At 38.1% G+C, this 14,530-nt stretch overlaps 1 protein-coding gene across 1 annotated transcript; it reads left to right on the top strand.

Annotated features, from left to right (window-relative positions):
- The first annotated feature begins 5,872 nt into the window (after positions 1 to 5,872).
- s100z (S100 calcium binding protein Z) lies at positions 5,873 to 10,214 on the top strand. Its single transcript, XM_022208200.2, has 2 exons — positions 5,873 to 6,042; positions 9,323 to 10,214. The coding sequence occupies exons 1-2, from the start codon at positions 5,902 to 5,904 to the stop codon at positions 9,476 to 9,478; spliced, it is 297 nt and encodes a 98-aa protein (XP_022063892.1). The 5' UTR covers positions 5,873 to 5,901; the 3' UTR covers positions 9,479 to 10,214.
- The last annotated feature ends 4,316 nt before the right edge of the window (positions 10,215 to 14,530 follow it).

Below are 14,530 nucleotides of genomic sequence, written 5' to 3'. Positions count from 1 at the left end.
AATGTTTATTTGGGTGTTCAAGTCTCATCAACATGGATGCCAAAATCCAAGGTTTTCCAGCAGAACACCACATAGCACCAATAATCAACACTATTCACTTCCTCTATCAGTGGTCATAATGATGTATAATTACACACATAAACAGTATTGAGGTGTGCTTATGGCATATGTCTCACCGCTAGTTGCTTTCATTTTGAGACTGAAATCCTTCCTTTGAAGTTTATTTTCAATCTGGATCATCAGAAGCTTTTCTTGGAACCTTTCTAGGTTTTTCCTCCATATTCCTCCTTGCCTAACCGACTCCACCTCTGCCACTAGAGTTGTTCTATTCTTCAGCTCTGGCAAATCCGTCATTGCTTGTTAACGTGAAATGCATCAATAACAATGCACCAGCAGGAGAATGTTACCACAGACACCGGATTTAAACTCTTTGTATACTGCGAAATACAGAGAGATTTACCTGACACTGAAAGGCTTAATCAGCCATAAATTTAGTGCTCAATAATTTCTATGTAGAAGTCCAGCTTTGTTTCTAAAGAGCAAGAAAAATCAATCAATTAATAACAGCACTGTTAAAAATTGGGAGTGATATGTAGTGCCACTTATTCTGTAAAGGAACTATTGTCTCACTCTTTAACTGAAGATCAGACAGTGAGAAATCCTCCAATCCATCCTGATATCCTATTTGCCAAGTGTACACTTAGTTTTTTGGACATCACTTTAACAAAATGCGGCCACATTTACAACTCTTTTGACATATGTCAGTTACTTTGGAACTGATTCCAAGTAAATGTTTACAAAATAGTTCAATAAGTTAGGTCTAGCATTCTAAATCAAAGTGGAAGGGTTGTGAAAAGTTGTAAAAATGTGAGGGTGTTCACAGACAGTCTAAAAAATGATTCGGCCTACCTTATCTTCCTTATCCAGAGTGTGTTCCTTTCTCTGTGTAAAGGCTGCTTCAGGCTGTGTGACAGTTTGTGCTAATGCCACTGAGGATATGAGAAGGAAACACCCCCAGAAACAGAATTATGTCAGGGATCATCAACAGGTGGAGGTCTACATCCACTCAAACAGCTTCTGTGCAGTGAGAGACGGAGCCTCCAGTCAGGAGAGGGGAAAAACCTGAGAGTCAGTGTGAGACGTTTCAGCAGGTTTATTCACAAGGCAGTCCCATAGAGAAAAATAGAAATGAGCGAGTTTCCTGTGATGAATACACTTAGGAACAGGGAGCAAATGGTTTAGAGTTTGAGAAGCTCTGGCCTACAGTCACATAGTCAATTCATATTTAGTATCAAGTCATAGTGGGTTTATTTTTTAAACAACAGTCGTTGCACCAAAATTCTTTGAAATGAAAAAATGTTGTGATTGGTGAAACCTAACAAGTTTGACCAAAGATCATGTCACAGCAATATCTGGCTAGAGAATTTAATGAGGAAAGGTAGAGTTGGATGATGGAGATGAATTGGGGTTGCAAGGATGAGAGTGGATGTGGGGGTTGTCTGGTTGGCTCATCTGGGATGCTGTGATGTTAAAGACTTGGTGAAGGATCCATCTTGCGTGACATTTTCCACAGAAGCTACAATGAACCCCAGGTCATGCTTGAAAAGAGGACAGAAGATGAAGAAGCAGGGAATAAATATATGTGGAGGAGAAGTCGGAGAATGGGGTCAAGAGGATGAGACAGACCATGTTGGATGGGTTAACCGAGTATAAGCAGACCTGCTGGGTAATTTGAGGAGTGGTCTGCTCCCGGATGGACAATTTAAAGTCACCAATTAACCTCAGCATGTTTTGGACTGTGGGAGGAAGCCAGATTACCCTGCGAAAACCCACACATGTACAGGGAGAACATGCAAACTCCATGCAGAAGGATCTCACAAAGGCCGGGACGTGAACCAAGGATCTTCCAGCTGCAAGGCGAAAGTGCTAACCACTACTCCACTGTGCAGCACAATTAGCTTTGTACTACTTTACTTGACTATAATACACGATAAGGCTGAGATCCTTCAGTGTTTTCAAGTACGGAGAAAAAAACCAACCAATGTGATAATGTTGATGTTGCTAAGATCCTTCAGTGTTAGAAATTACAGAACTTAGCCCAGTTAATACAAATATTAAGGCTAAGTCCCCACAGCTTTATTAATTGTCGAGATTAACTTGGCTAATTTGGAGGATTAGTTTCCAGTCAGGTCTCATTATAATTCCTTCAATATCTGAGACAAGATCCAATCTGGTTTTAGAGCCCCGCCTAGTACAAAGTCTGTTCTGCTAAAAGCTTCATATATTCAGCATCCTGTTGTTGCTCAGGATTCATTGTAAAATGTTTATCAGTCCTGGGTGTTGGTTGTTCGATTCCCAGCTGCTCCTCACTACACATGTTGTTTGGCAAGGCACCAAATGATTGTCAGTATAGTGTTAATGGGAGGCAAAACTGTAAAGCACAACATAAATGCTGCCATTTTAACTAATCATTTCTGACTTTATTACTGTCAATTTCTCTGTGTTACAATAGAAAAAGTAAACACTTAAGTGCAAACAGACTGGAAACATTATCTGTTGTCTTTGTAGTGATTTTGGAGATGTGTGGAGGACCTGAACAGGGGGACGTACAGCGGTGCGTCATCTGTGAGGCAGGCAGGAGATGAACCTTTTAGGTCCTTAAAGACCACAAGTGACTCTTTAAAATCATTTCAAAAGGGTGCAAGAGCACAGTGTAACCCATGTTTTGTGCTTCTGGAGGATACTTAGATTCCAGTTCATTAAATGATTGTAGTTAAAATTGTGAGCATTAAAATATTTTCTTTGTGTACATCTCTCCATTAAAACAACTGTTGTTGAGATCTGTTAAAGCCAGCTGTTTACTCATAAAAGCATTTAAGAGTAATCAGAATAAACACATCAGAAAACAGCCATTTTTTTAAATAAAAGAAGAAGAAAATTGTAACTGTTGTTGACATAAGTGACATTTAATATTAAAATAAATTGGTAATTGTATATTTTGATTTGCTTAATACGACTGAGATATAAAAATGTACTAAATGTACTCATGCCGATCTCCTGTATATGGATGGCGCTGTATTCATTTCCAAACATTTCATATGTTGTCAGTTTGTGTTAGGGGTCACTCACTGAACAACATTTCCTATCAGCAGCTGGGAGGGAAACTGTTTCATCACCTTAACAAATGGAAAGTTATTTTCTTTGTGGCAGTGGCTGCGAGTGGAAGAAAAGTTGCAGGCGCACCTGACAACTAACATCCCTCAGGTGTTTTGTCTTTGGGGGCTGAGGGCTGAAGAGAGTGTAATGCTCCACTGTCAGTTATGACACAGTGACAGAGGAGGGGCAATCGTGTATGAGAATGACCGTCGGACACAAAATGACAAAAGATGAAAAGTGCAGCCGCTAAAAATAAACCCAGCGATGAGATCGTGACAGTTTAGAATCACAAGGTGAAACTGAGAAAACAGGAACGAGCAAAACAGCAAAGCCAAGTTTGACGTCTTTATACCAAATGAAATAAAGCCACTGGCCTGGGTGTCAGAAATGTGCTCTGCAAGTACATGAGGTAATGTGGAATACTTAAAAATAAATGGACATAGGCAGGTTGGACAACACTTTCAATAACACACACACAAAAAATACATTCAGGGTGAAATTCAGCTTTGAAGCAAAGCATATATACAGTATATATATATATATTTGTATAGTTACTTTCAATAAGACATTGCTGCTATAAAAGCATAAAGCAGAGTCAGTCAAAACTGCAGAGTAAGACAAATCATACCAACTACAAGTGAATAAGACAGAAAAACAAGAGGACTAATATCAGTGTAGAACAAAACATGAATAAACTGTCTTAAATTTAGTCAGTCATCCAGCTCGTGGTAGTCCTAAGTGCTTCAGCAGACGTCAGCTGGATTTGTTGGTTTTTGAAATACGTTTCACCTGTCATTTAAATGAAACTGCCCGAAAAAGAACCTCAAGACTGCATTACAAGTACCTGATAAGTGGTTGCTGGGAAAATTAGTGATGTAGAACTTCCATTGCAGAATTAGAAGCCAGTTATTAGCAACAGTTTTTGAAAGTACTTCACGCTAAAAATAATAAATATGGACCTCCACTAAGGAGGGAATGTTTTCATTGCTGCTGTCACCAAGATTAGACAAAAACAACCCAAATGAATTACATGAAACTTGGAAAGCTATGCATTGGCACAGGAGGAACCCATTAAGTTTTAGTGTGGATCAGTGTCCTAAATTGTGAAAAACAGGGCACTGACTTCGATGGTCTGTGTTCTTTGAGTGACCTTCTACTTGTAGTTTGCAGTGTGAAAATGCTTTTGTAATACCACAGATTTTTGATGTGATACACTTATAATAAGGCTTTCATGTGTGCAAGAACTTTGCAATTATAATTCTTTTTATGTGAAATAAAGCACGAGTAAAAGATGGTGACTTAGAAGTCCATCCATCCATTCTCTATACACCGCTTTATCCTCACTAGGGTCGCGGGTGGTTCCTGGAGCCTATCCCAGCTGACTTGGGTGAAGGCAGAGGACACCCTGGACAGGTCGCCAGTCTGTCGCAGGGCTACATATACAGACACACAATCACACTTACATTCACAGCTATGGGCAATTTAGAATAATCAATTAACTCAGCATATTTTTGGACTGTGGGAGGAAGCCGGAGTACCCGGAGAAAACCCACGCATGCACAGGGAGAACATGCAAACTCCATGCAGAAAGATCCCAGGCCCACCCCGGGACTTGAGCCGGGGATCTTCTTGCCGCCGGGCGAAAGTGCTAACCACTAACCACTGTGCAGCCTGACTTAGAAGTATAAAGTGCAATTTAATAAACTGAATATTCCAACATAGGGTTGAATTATCAATGAATTTCAACTTGAAAGCGTAATTGGAAAGAACGTAACTAGCAAATTGTGACACCTCCAATTTACAATCCACGGTATAAAATGTGTTTCGTTCTTTTAACTTCTTCTAGCTTCTTCTTTGTCTTGAAGCAAGGTTTGAAAAAACTTTTTTCAAAAATTGTAACATTTGTTAAGCAATCGTTCAACCTTACTTCCAATGTCTCAGTTACATCTGACCCTCTAGGAAAACATTTAAAAAATATTTTCCATGAACAAGTACCTTTGTCATCCCCTGAGCAAAACACAACAGCATTTTTCCAGTTAATATTTCCTTCTGGAGAGATTTTCATTTACCAAGTGAACATGAATCCTGCAAAATTTCACTCAAAAATCAGCAACCTATGAGTGTGTCACTATACTTTTACTATGTCTTAACAGTGCCACAAAGCTTTTATGGATCATGCACACAAATAGATTCATTAAGACAAGTCTTGACTTATAAAATGACAGGCTTAAAAGGAAACAAGCTGCAACATGTTCATTTAGTAATGTCACAACTGCAAAGAATTGGCACTAATGAGCTCATCCTTTGTCCTCTTGATGAACAGAAGTTGGCAGGTAGACAGGCAGGTATTAATGGCCTCTGTCTGATGACGGCTTGTGTGAAGGCCAACCTGTGGCTCAGGCTTTGATGAATACCCATGAGGACTCCGGGGTTACACTGGTACATGTTTTGTTTTTCACTTAACTGCACTGATTAAAACCTGGAAAGGAAGGCAGTTACCATGGGCGTCTCACCTGTGGAATTAATTATCACCACAAAGATAGAGGATGGCTCACTTAACGTCTCCCCATTTCCTAACAAACAAGCTGCGCTGCTGCGTCTCTCGTCACTTTTGTACGGGATTCTAACCAGGTAGCAACTCCGCGCTCTGTTTATACTTTTAAGAAAATCATGTTTTTTGAGTTAGTAACTGTGTAAAACATTTCTTTTTCAGGAAGCTGCAGTAGCTTTTATCCATCCAGCAGAATGCCGAGCCAGCTCGAGGGTGCCATGGACGCACTGATATCGGTTTTCTACAACTACTCTGGAAATGATGGAGATAAATACAAGCTCAACAAGGGCGAGCTGAAGCAACTGTTGAACAGCGAGCTCACCGACTTCCTCACGGTAAAGGAGACATTTCATCTTTATGATGATGACGGTCTATTGTACATTTAAACTGAATTCTACATCAAGCAGCCATTTTTAAATGACTTGCAAAGGGAACACCACGGTTTGTGTGAGTATTAACACATGGTTAAAGTGTGCGACCCCTAGCATTTCCTAAATTGATCCAAAATAACTCTTTAAAGGATCTTTACCACCTTGGACGATGCTTTGCTGTTGCTTTATTCAGCTGAAGTTAAAGCAGTTAATGCTGTTTTCAAATGATTTAGCATTGTGACCTTGTCGGAGTAAATTGTTTTTTCATCGATTGCTACCCCTCTGTCAAAGTAACTGCTGGTGGCTTTCTCATCATAGCACTATGGGAAATAAAGGATGTGCAGAAGGAGACGGATAAGGTCATTTGAGATAAGTCCCGGCCCTGTGAGTGTGTGTGATAGCAGAGTGTGTGCAAGCCTGCGATTCCGGATGATTGAGACCGGAGCTTCAAACTGAACGGCCGAGGTCTAAAGCCTCTGATGCCTTCAGATATCTTTCTTTTCTCTCCGCTGCTTGTCCTCCCTCGTGCGGATGGGAAGCCTCAGGTGCTCACACATCATCATCATCAGTGGCCCATATCACCTCCAAATATAGACTCCCCATGATGTCATCACATCCCCGTGGGCCGCAGTCACCTCTGAGAATAGATGCAGCCCCAGCAAGACAGTCACCCTCAGTTGCAGCCGACAGCAAACTTTGACACTTGAGAACCGGGGATTGATAGATTACTGTATATATAATCAGTATATGTATTCTAAATATAGACTGACAGGAAGCTCAAATGTTCCTTTTATGGGTTGAAAGTTGCATGTTTGTACGCTGCCATTTGACTGTAAAACAGAAGTCAAAATTTAAATTAAAAAAAGATCAGCAAATCACCACATCTGATATTCAGCGTTTTTATAATTCTTGTTTCTTTTAAAGAAAGAACTAAAAATGCAAAATTTTAGCTCTGCTGCAGCCATCTCTTTCCATCTGCAGCCACCAATCTGTCACCTTGAGCTCCGGTAGACAACACTACATGATTGGAAATGATGTTGAAAATTATAATTTCTACATTTTGACACCAATATTTTTAGTGTCTCAGAATAAATAAATAAAAAAGTTAAATCAATGAGGAATACTGTAGTTTAACAACTGTGAAATTAGTCAAATAAGTCAATAATAGTAAAATGATGGTAAAATAAAAGTATTTTTAGCCCATTTAAATACAGTAAAACAGTGTAATTTGTGATCACACATTGTGATAAAACTAATGACTATTTGTAAAAATTCATATTTAATGGAGACATTATTTACAGTTCTGGCTGTTGTGTAGGATTATCATGTCAATTAATACTTTCTTTCTGTGGTTTTAGTTGTTACTAGGTGTGATTTCAAAATAACAGCTAAAAGATGATTTAATATTTTTCAATTCTTAATATATATATACATAGAACATTTCTTTCAAAAGAGAAGAATTTGATTTTTGCTGATTTACAAACAACAATAATATTGCATAATAATATGGTCAAACTTTGTTAAAGAGCTTATACAATTTGTGAAAATCCAGATCTTTTATGTGGACATAATTCACCTTTTTTCAGGGTTAACATGTCAATGAATACTTTGTTTCTGTGATTTTACCAGCTATTAGCTGTAATTTCATAAAACAGGTAAAAATCTGTATAACAAGATAAGATAAGATAAGATAAGATAAGATAAGATAAGATAAGATAAGATGAACTTTATTAGTCCTGGAGGAAATTGTTTTGCCAGGGTACAATGCAGTAAACAATAAACAAAGGTTAGTGGAATATACACAGTTACACAGAGGTTAGTAATAATAAAGAAATCAAAAAAAATACAAAGTGCAAAATGCAAAATGTCTAAGTGTTTGTGTGACGTGTCCTAAGTGTGCAAGGTATCTAAGTGGATGCCGAGGAATAGAGTCTAAAAAAAATGAAAATAAAATAAAATAACACAAGTACAAACTGTAAACTGTAACAAGTAAGTTGGTCAAAACAATGACAGTTCAAAACTGTTTAAAAATGTATATTTCTTTAGATTTTTTTTAAAAACAGTGAACGGTACGTTATTGTTGAAATAGAGTACATCAGTGAAGATTCTCAGTCATCCCATTCATGGTAATTGTAGGAGCTTCAGTAAAAATAAGCCATTAGTCACTTAGAACCGAAGAACAATCTTGGATGAGACGTAAAACATCTTCAAGTCCAGTTGATTTTTACTGAATCTCCTATGAATAGAATATCGTGTGACAAAATGTAGTGAAGTAGAACTATAAAAAAATAAACACAAAAATAAAAATAATCAAAAAAGATTGAAAGAATTTCAGAATTGTTCTAGTGCTTGACTAAATATACAGGTAATATAATAAAAATTGAATAAAGGATTTACTCTAGTGTATGTCTGAACAATTAATCAATTTCAAATTGCACTTTGAAGCAATACAAATAGCAACTGAATTTTAAAACCAAGATTTTTATTTTCACTGCAAATGTGTTTCAGATTACTGTTAATGATCTAATTGTTTATTATTGGTATTATTGTTGTTAATAATCTTGGCACATTTATCAATCTATACAACAAAAATAATTTGGTTTTGATGACAAAATCTGTATTTGTCTGCAGGATTTTGCTGAGCAGGTCCTTCTTAATACTGTATACTGGCAAGTCTCCCTCCAAATGCATATACATTCTAATAAAGCTTTGAAAACTACGTTTCAGAAAATGCAGTTCTTCACTAGTGATATTTCCCTGATTAAAATGAATCCTCGTCAGTGTGGAGGGGGTTTAATTTTAACCTTTGGTGAAATGTTGAGTCTAATGAGTGCCACAACCGAAAGATCACGGCTGCCTCGGAGGTTGGAGGGTTGGAAAAGGAAAGCCATGTCTTGTTTCTCAATCCTGGAGGAAATGAGCAAAGCAATAAATGTCTTGTGTGATCAGCTGTAGCTCATGGGTCATTTAGCAGCGACATCACTCTGCTCACCGCTGGACACGGATGGCAGCTTTTCGCCTCCGGTCAATATTAAGCTCCAATAACAGTCAAATGACAGCATGACTGATATTTCCCACATTATGATTTGCACACAGTATTTGTTGGAGATGTTTTTAATTGGCCAAACAGGGATCTGCCGGCTCAATAGTACTGGTTTACAAACCCAGGTCTCAGGAGAATCATTAAAAGTCAGACTGCTAATTTGATGAGCTCCAATTTGTATGTTTTCCGTTTTGTTTTCAGTCTCAGAAAGATCCCATGCTGGTGGAGAAAATCATGAATGACCTGGACTCTAACAAAGACAACGAGGTGGATTTCAATGAGTTTGTTGTGCTGGTCGCCGCCCTGACTGTTGCCTGCAACGATTTCTTTCAAGAGCAGAAGAAGAAAGCCAAGTAGATGCCTACAGAAAACCAACTGGAAACCTCCATCAACAGTTAGTGTCCCGTCAGCTGAATAATTTCTAGTAGTGTTTCCCATTAGATAGGACTGTAAATGTGATTAATGAATGTGGAGTCTTCAGATTAAAAAAAAAAAAAGAAAAAAGTTGCCTTACCAGTCTGCAGCCTGGAGCTGTATTTCATTTTTGTGTTAAAGGGATGATGTTAACTAGAAAGTACAAAGTTGATTTTTCCTAAGTTACATATGATATCATTTATTTTTGGAACTGTGTTTTATCCCAACTGCAAGTACATCACTGTATAAACTTATCTTTTAGTTGTGTCTGCAAAACAAAACAGGAGAGAGTAGTAATTCAGTGGCATTTTCCTTCAAAAACACCCCTTCGTCATCTGAAAATGCGTCTTTCAATCATCCTTAGTTTTTCGTCCCTGCAGACGCTCCGTCTGACAATCTCCCTCTTGCTCAATTTGAAATGTCAAATATTTAATCTCTTCCTGATGGTGCATTTAGTGGGGAACAGTTTAGTCCCTAGTCAGTTTTGCTGTCAGCCTCTGTTCTCCCAGGAGAAATACTTTTTCCTTCAGTCATGGAAAAACACACAGGATGGCAGTGAATGGGCCAAGTGTTCACCGTATAATGGTTTTACTGCACGCTGTCTAACATTTCTGCTTTGAAACATGTAATTTGTTGTTCTTTGTTTTTATAAATTGGAGACATTGTGAATAATATTTGACTTTACAAGCTTTGCTTGAGCTTATATGGCACAAATACTGAAGATTATTGGTGACATCATTTAAAAACTAAATGCAGTAAATAAACAGCACTGTATCATCTGGAAATGAGAGCATGTGACTTATTCTTGAATTATTATTTACTAGGTATAGGCATTGACTGCCCTCCAGATGTATTGGAACTGTGAGGCCAATTCCTTTATTTCTGCTGTAAATCTTTGACATCAGACAATGAATATGAGACAAGAGATCAACATTTCAGCTTTTTTTTCCACGTATTTACACTACCGTTCGAACGTTTGTGGTCAACCAGACAATTTCATGTTTTCCATGAAAACTCACACTTTCATTCATGTGCTAGCATAACTGCACAAGGGTTTTCTAATCATCAATTAGCCTTTAGCTAACACAATGTAGCATTTGAACACAGGAGTGATGGTTGTTGGAAATGTTCCTCTGTATTCCATTAAAAATCAGTCATTTCCAGCTAGATTAGTCATTTACCACATAAACAATGTCTAGATTGTCTTTCTGATTAATTTAATGTTATCTTCAATGGAAAAAAACTGCTTTTTTTTTCAAAAATAAGGACATTTCTAAGTGACCCCAAACCTTTGAATGGTAGCATACATCTGGATCTCATACACAACTTAGAAGATGGCATCATTTGTAACAGAACACCGCATTTGTAGGTGAGCAAAAGTGTTAGAACAGACAGACTTAAAATAGATTAAAGTGAATAAGACTTAATATTTAGTTGCAAATCCTTCACTTGCAATAACTGCATCACGCCTGTGACCCACTGACATCACCAAATTTTTGCATTCTTCTTTCATGACGCTTTCCAGGCTTTCACCATCTATAGAAAAATAAAGGAATTGGCTTCACTTTTCCAGTAGTTCTGGAGGGGAGTATTGGTCCCGAATTCAAATTATATTTTTGAAAAATAAACCTTCTCTTTCACATTTTTCTGCTACATATTGATCAATAATGAGTATCAGTAATAAACTATCAAAGGCGTGATTAGCTCAGTTTACACATCAGTGGTGCCATTTTTCTTCCATGTTTTATTTGTTGTTTGCTAACCCTACTCTAATCACAGTAACAGGGTTGCTAATCCATGCTAATGTTAGCTTCTTGGAAGTAGAAGCTAGATATTGAGCTAGCTGTTACTGTTGATCAACAGGACAAACTTACTGATGGAAAGAAGTAAAGAAAAAAGTAAAAACAATTTATCTTATCTTGGTAATATGCATAACAGGGTTGCATGAGGTAAACTAAAACATTCAATCAAGGCTGACAATGTTATGAAAAAATAAAAAAGAAGAGAGGACATAGCTTTGCTCTACTCAGTTTTTTTGAAAACTGATGATGTTAATTTCACCATATCATGTGATTCACTGTTTTCTTCTTCTTCTACCAGCTAAAAAGGTTATGCTAACAGGGTTGTTGTAGGACACACGTTCCATATATAATAATTAGTATTTAAAATATTATGCTGATTTTAAAAAATGCTCCAACAATTACAAGAGAAATCCATGAAAAAATAATACCATAAAAGGGAGATTTAGCTTTAATTTTAACTGTTTTATTTGAGATTCAATTTGGTCATCATCAGGTTGGGACAAGAGAAAATATCGTTTTAGGGGGAAGTCCAGAATTGTTTGGTATTTTTAAAAACATTCTTCTCTTCTAGTTTTTTTTTTTTTTTTAGATTTGGTCTTAGGACAAGTAAATTTCCACCACAACTGCCGTGTTTTAGTAGCCTAGCCGCGCTAGACCCATCCTCTGAAGACGCAAGGGTCTAGGACCGCTCGACAGGGAGGGAGGCGGGCTAAAAGGTTGTCTTTCAAATCACTCTGCAGCAATTGGGTAGGTATACAACCAATCAGCACAACGAATAGGCTCCTAGAGCGCCGGAAATCAGAGGATGCGGTAGTTTGGTGAAGCCTTATTTATACAGTCAATGGGCGAAGCTCAAGTATATTACAGACATGTTAACAGAAAGATTATTCAGAGTCGGTGCTAATGGAGCTCAACGACTGTTGTCATTTTTGTTGTCGACCCTGGCAGAGAATTAAATTTGTTGCCGTCTAGCGCGGCTAGGCTAGTTGTTTCCGGTTGTTTCCGTTCCTGTCAGAATCGTTGCGCCTCTGTCGTCGCTTAGTTACGCCCGCCTTCTGACTCTACACTTCATGGTGATTCGTCCGGCCAGTTTTAGGAGCATCCAACCTCGAGCCTTATGGAGGGTAACTAGACCCACCCTGGCAGAGAATTAAATTCGTTGCCGTGGGTTGACTAGCGTGGCTAGGCTCGTGTTTTAGTGTTCTGCACATGAATTATTTGAAATTTGATGGGTAGGATGTAAAAAGTCTTCCAATTCTGGAATAACCCACCAAAATTATTCTATTACATGGTTATTTGTCAATGATTTAACCTTAAAATCTCTTCTCCAAACTATGCATGGAGACATTTTTTCCATAAAAATAATCCCAGCATGTTGTAAAATTGCATTAATGTCGCTGTTGTTTCCTTGAAAAGGTGCAGACACAATGGCAAGTTGTAAACTTTGCATTATTCAGTCATTTACATTAGAGATCTGAGGTAAAATACTGTCATAGAAAGCCTCATCTTGACTCCTTAAATTAGTTTGTATGACATTGCAGTAGTCTGAATCTGTGTTTTTGAGGCTGCCATCAGTACACTGCAGTTTCAAGGTGAAAATGCTCAGCCCTGGTGTTGAATACTTATTTCACTTTTGGATATATAAACACCATGTGAACAAAGTAGAAACGGACTGGTTTGTCACTGATGATTAAGTGCAAGTACTTCAACAAAGTTCTTCTCCTTGACTAAATTTACTTTCTGCAGCTATATGGATGTGTGACTGTGTGCTAAGGCAAGTCTCAGCCAGCCTTCTGAGAAATATCTCACAAGGTGAGGGAGGCTGTGCTTTTGGGAAATGACTGTGTAGTGTGTCTCGATGACGCATGGTGATCCCAGTACTTAACCGACCACCTGGGTCCAGCAGCATCAGCCAATCACACAGACGCGTCTTCCCCTCGAGCAGAAATGCTGATATTCTCAACTTGGGGAGGACAAAAGGGTAGACTGTATTTAGGCTGTGTTTTCTAAAGGGTTTTCCTCTGTACGTCCGCTTCCCAAAATATGAAACCAGACAGTTAATTTGCAGTGACATTCTCAGCTGTGACGTGGAGGAAAATTACTGAAACAAGATACAGTGGCAAGTGTGACGCTTTTATGTGCACAGATGGTGCCTGAACAAACCCTCACCATTACAATGCAATTTGTCTGATTGGCTGTAATCGAGCAGGATAATCGCTCTGTTCCCCCATGGGAGGATGCAGTGATTATGTTTTTTTTGTTCAAGTTTTAAAATGTTGCAATCAATCCTGAGTGCCATCGGATAATTTTTAATTGTGGATATTTATATTCTCACTCACTTATGATTGCCCTCCACTTCCACACACACACGCTCTTTAAAATGTTGTGTCGTTATTTCCTGTGAGCATCATGTTGAGGAAGTGGCTTTCAGCAGAGGGAAACTTTTTGCTACAGATCGTAAAGTGTGATTCATTAGGCGTGAGCAGCTCGTTATTTCTTGCGTCATTATGTATCGATCAACCTCAACATTAAAACCACTTTCAGGTGGAGCAAATGACATTCACCATCTCGTTAAAATGCAATATTCTGTTGGCAAAACTTACGTCATCAATTATTAGTCAGAATAACTGAGGACGGTGACACTGAAAATATGTCAGCTGTGATATTTTTAATAAATGTATCTGTATGCTTCTCTCCTACTCTCTGTGCTCACGCATCATGTATTTTAATACTGAACTCCCTGTAAAACTGTTATCTTTTGCATATTTTTCAGTTGTCAGGCATTTGAACAAGTAGGAAATAATAACATCATCAAACTATATGTAAACAGCCGTCATTTCCAAGGTGCCGCTCTGCTGCTAATGTTCAGATTTTGTATTTGTTGTCTGGCAAAGTCACTGTACATAGGAGGTAAAGGCGATGGATGTGATGTGAATTAGATTGTATTTTCATAGAACTCAGACCTACCAGATAGATTGTAGAAAAAATTACATAATAAAGACAAAAACAGTTGGTTGCTTGGTGCTTGTAAAGTATCCAACGCGTCCATGTTGCATTTTGTTTAAAATACAGCCTGAATTCATAACTTTGCCAAGAGGTTTGGTAGGATTTCTCTCTGAGTTGCTCAATTGACTTAAATAATAAGCTCTCTTTATTACTCCACCAAGGAACGAGGCAGAGTTAAGTGACGACC

Source organism: Acanthochromis polyacanthus, chromosome 18 (genome assembly GCF_021347895.1).
Source record: "Acanthochromis polyacanthus isolate Apoly-LR-REF ecotype Palm Island chromosome 18, KAUST_Apoly_ChrSc, whole genome shotgun sequence".
In the NCBI taxonomy this organism is placed as follows: Eukaryota; Metazoa; Chordata; class Actinopteri; family Pomacentridae; genus Acanthochromis; species Acanthochromis polyacanthus.
This window is presented reverse-complemented; position numbering and strand designations above follow the sequence as displayed.

Bases quoted from the DNA above. Each gene is read 5' to 3' on its own strand.
- s100z (XM_022208200.2), top strand. From the start codon at position 5,902: ATGCCGAGCCAGCTCGAGGGTGCCATGGACGCACTGATATCGGTTTTC. The intron at 6,043-9,322 runs GTAAAGGAGACA...TTTTGTTTTCAG, and splicing joins AGCTCACCGACTTCCTCACG to TCTCAGAAAGATCCCATGCT.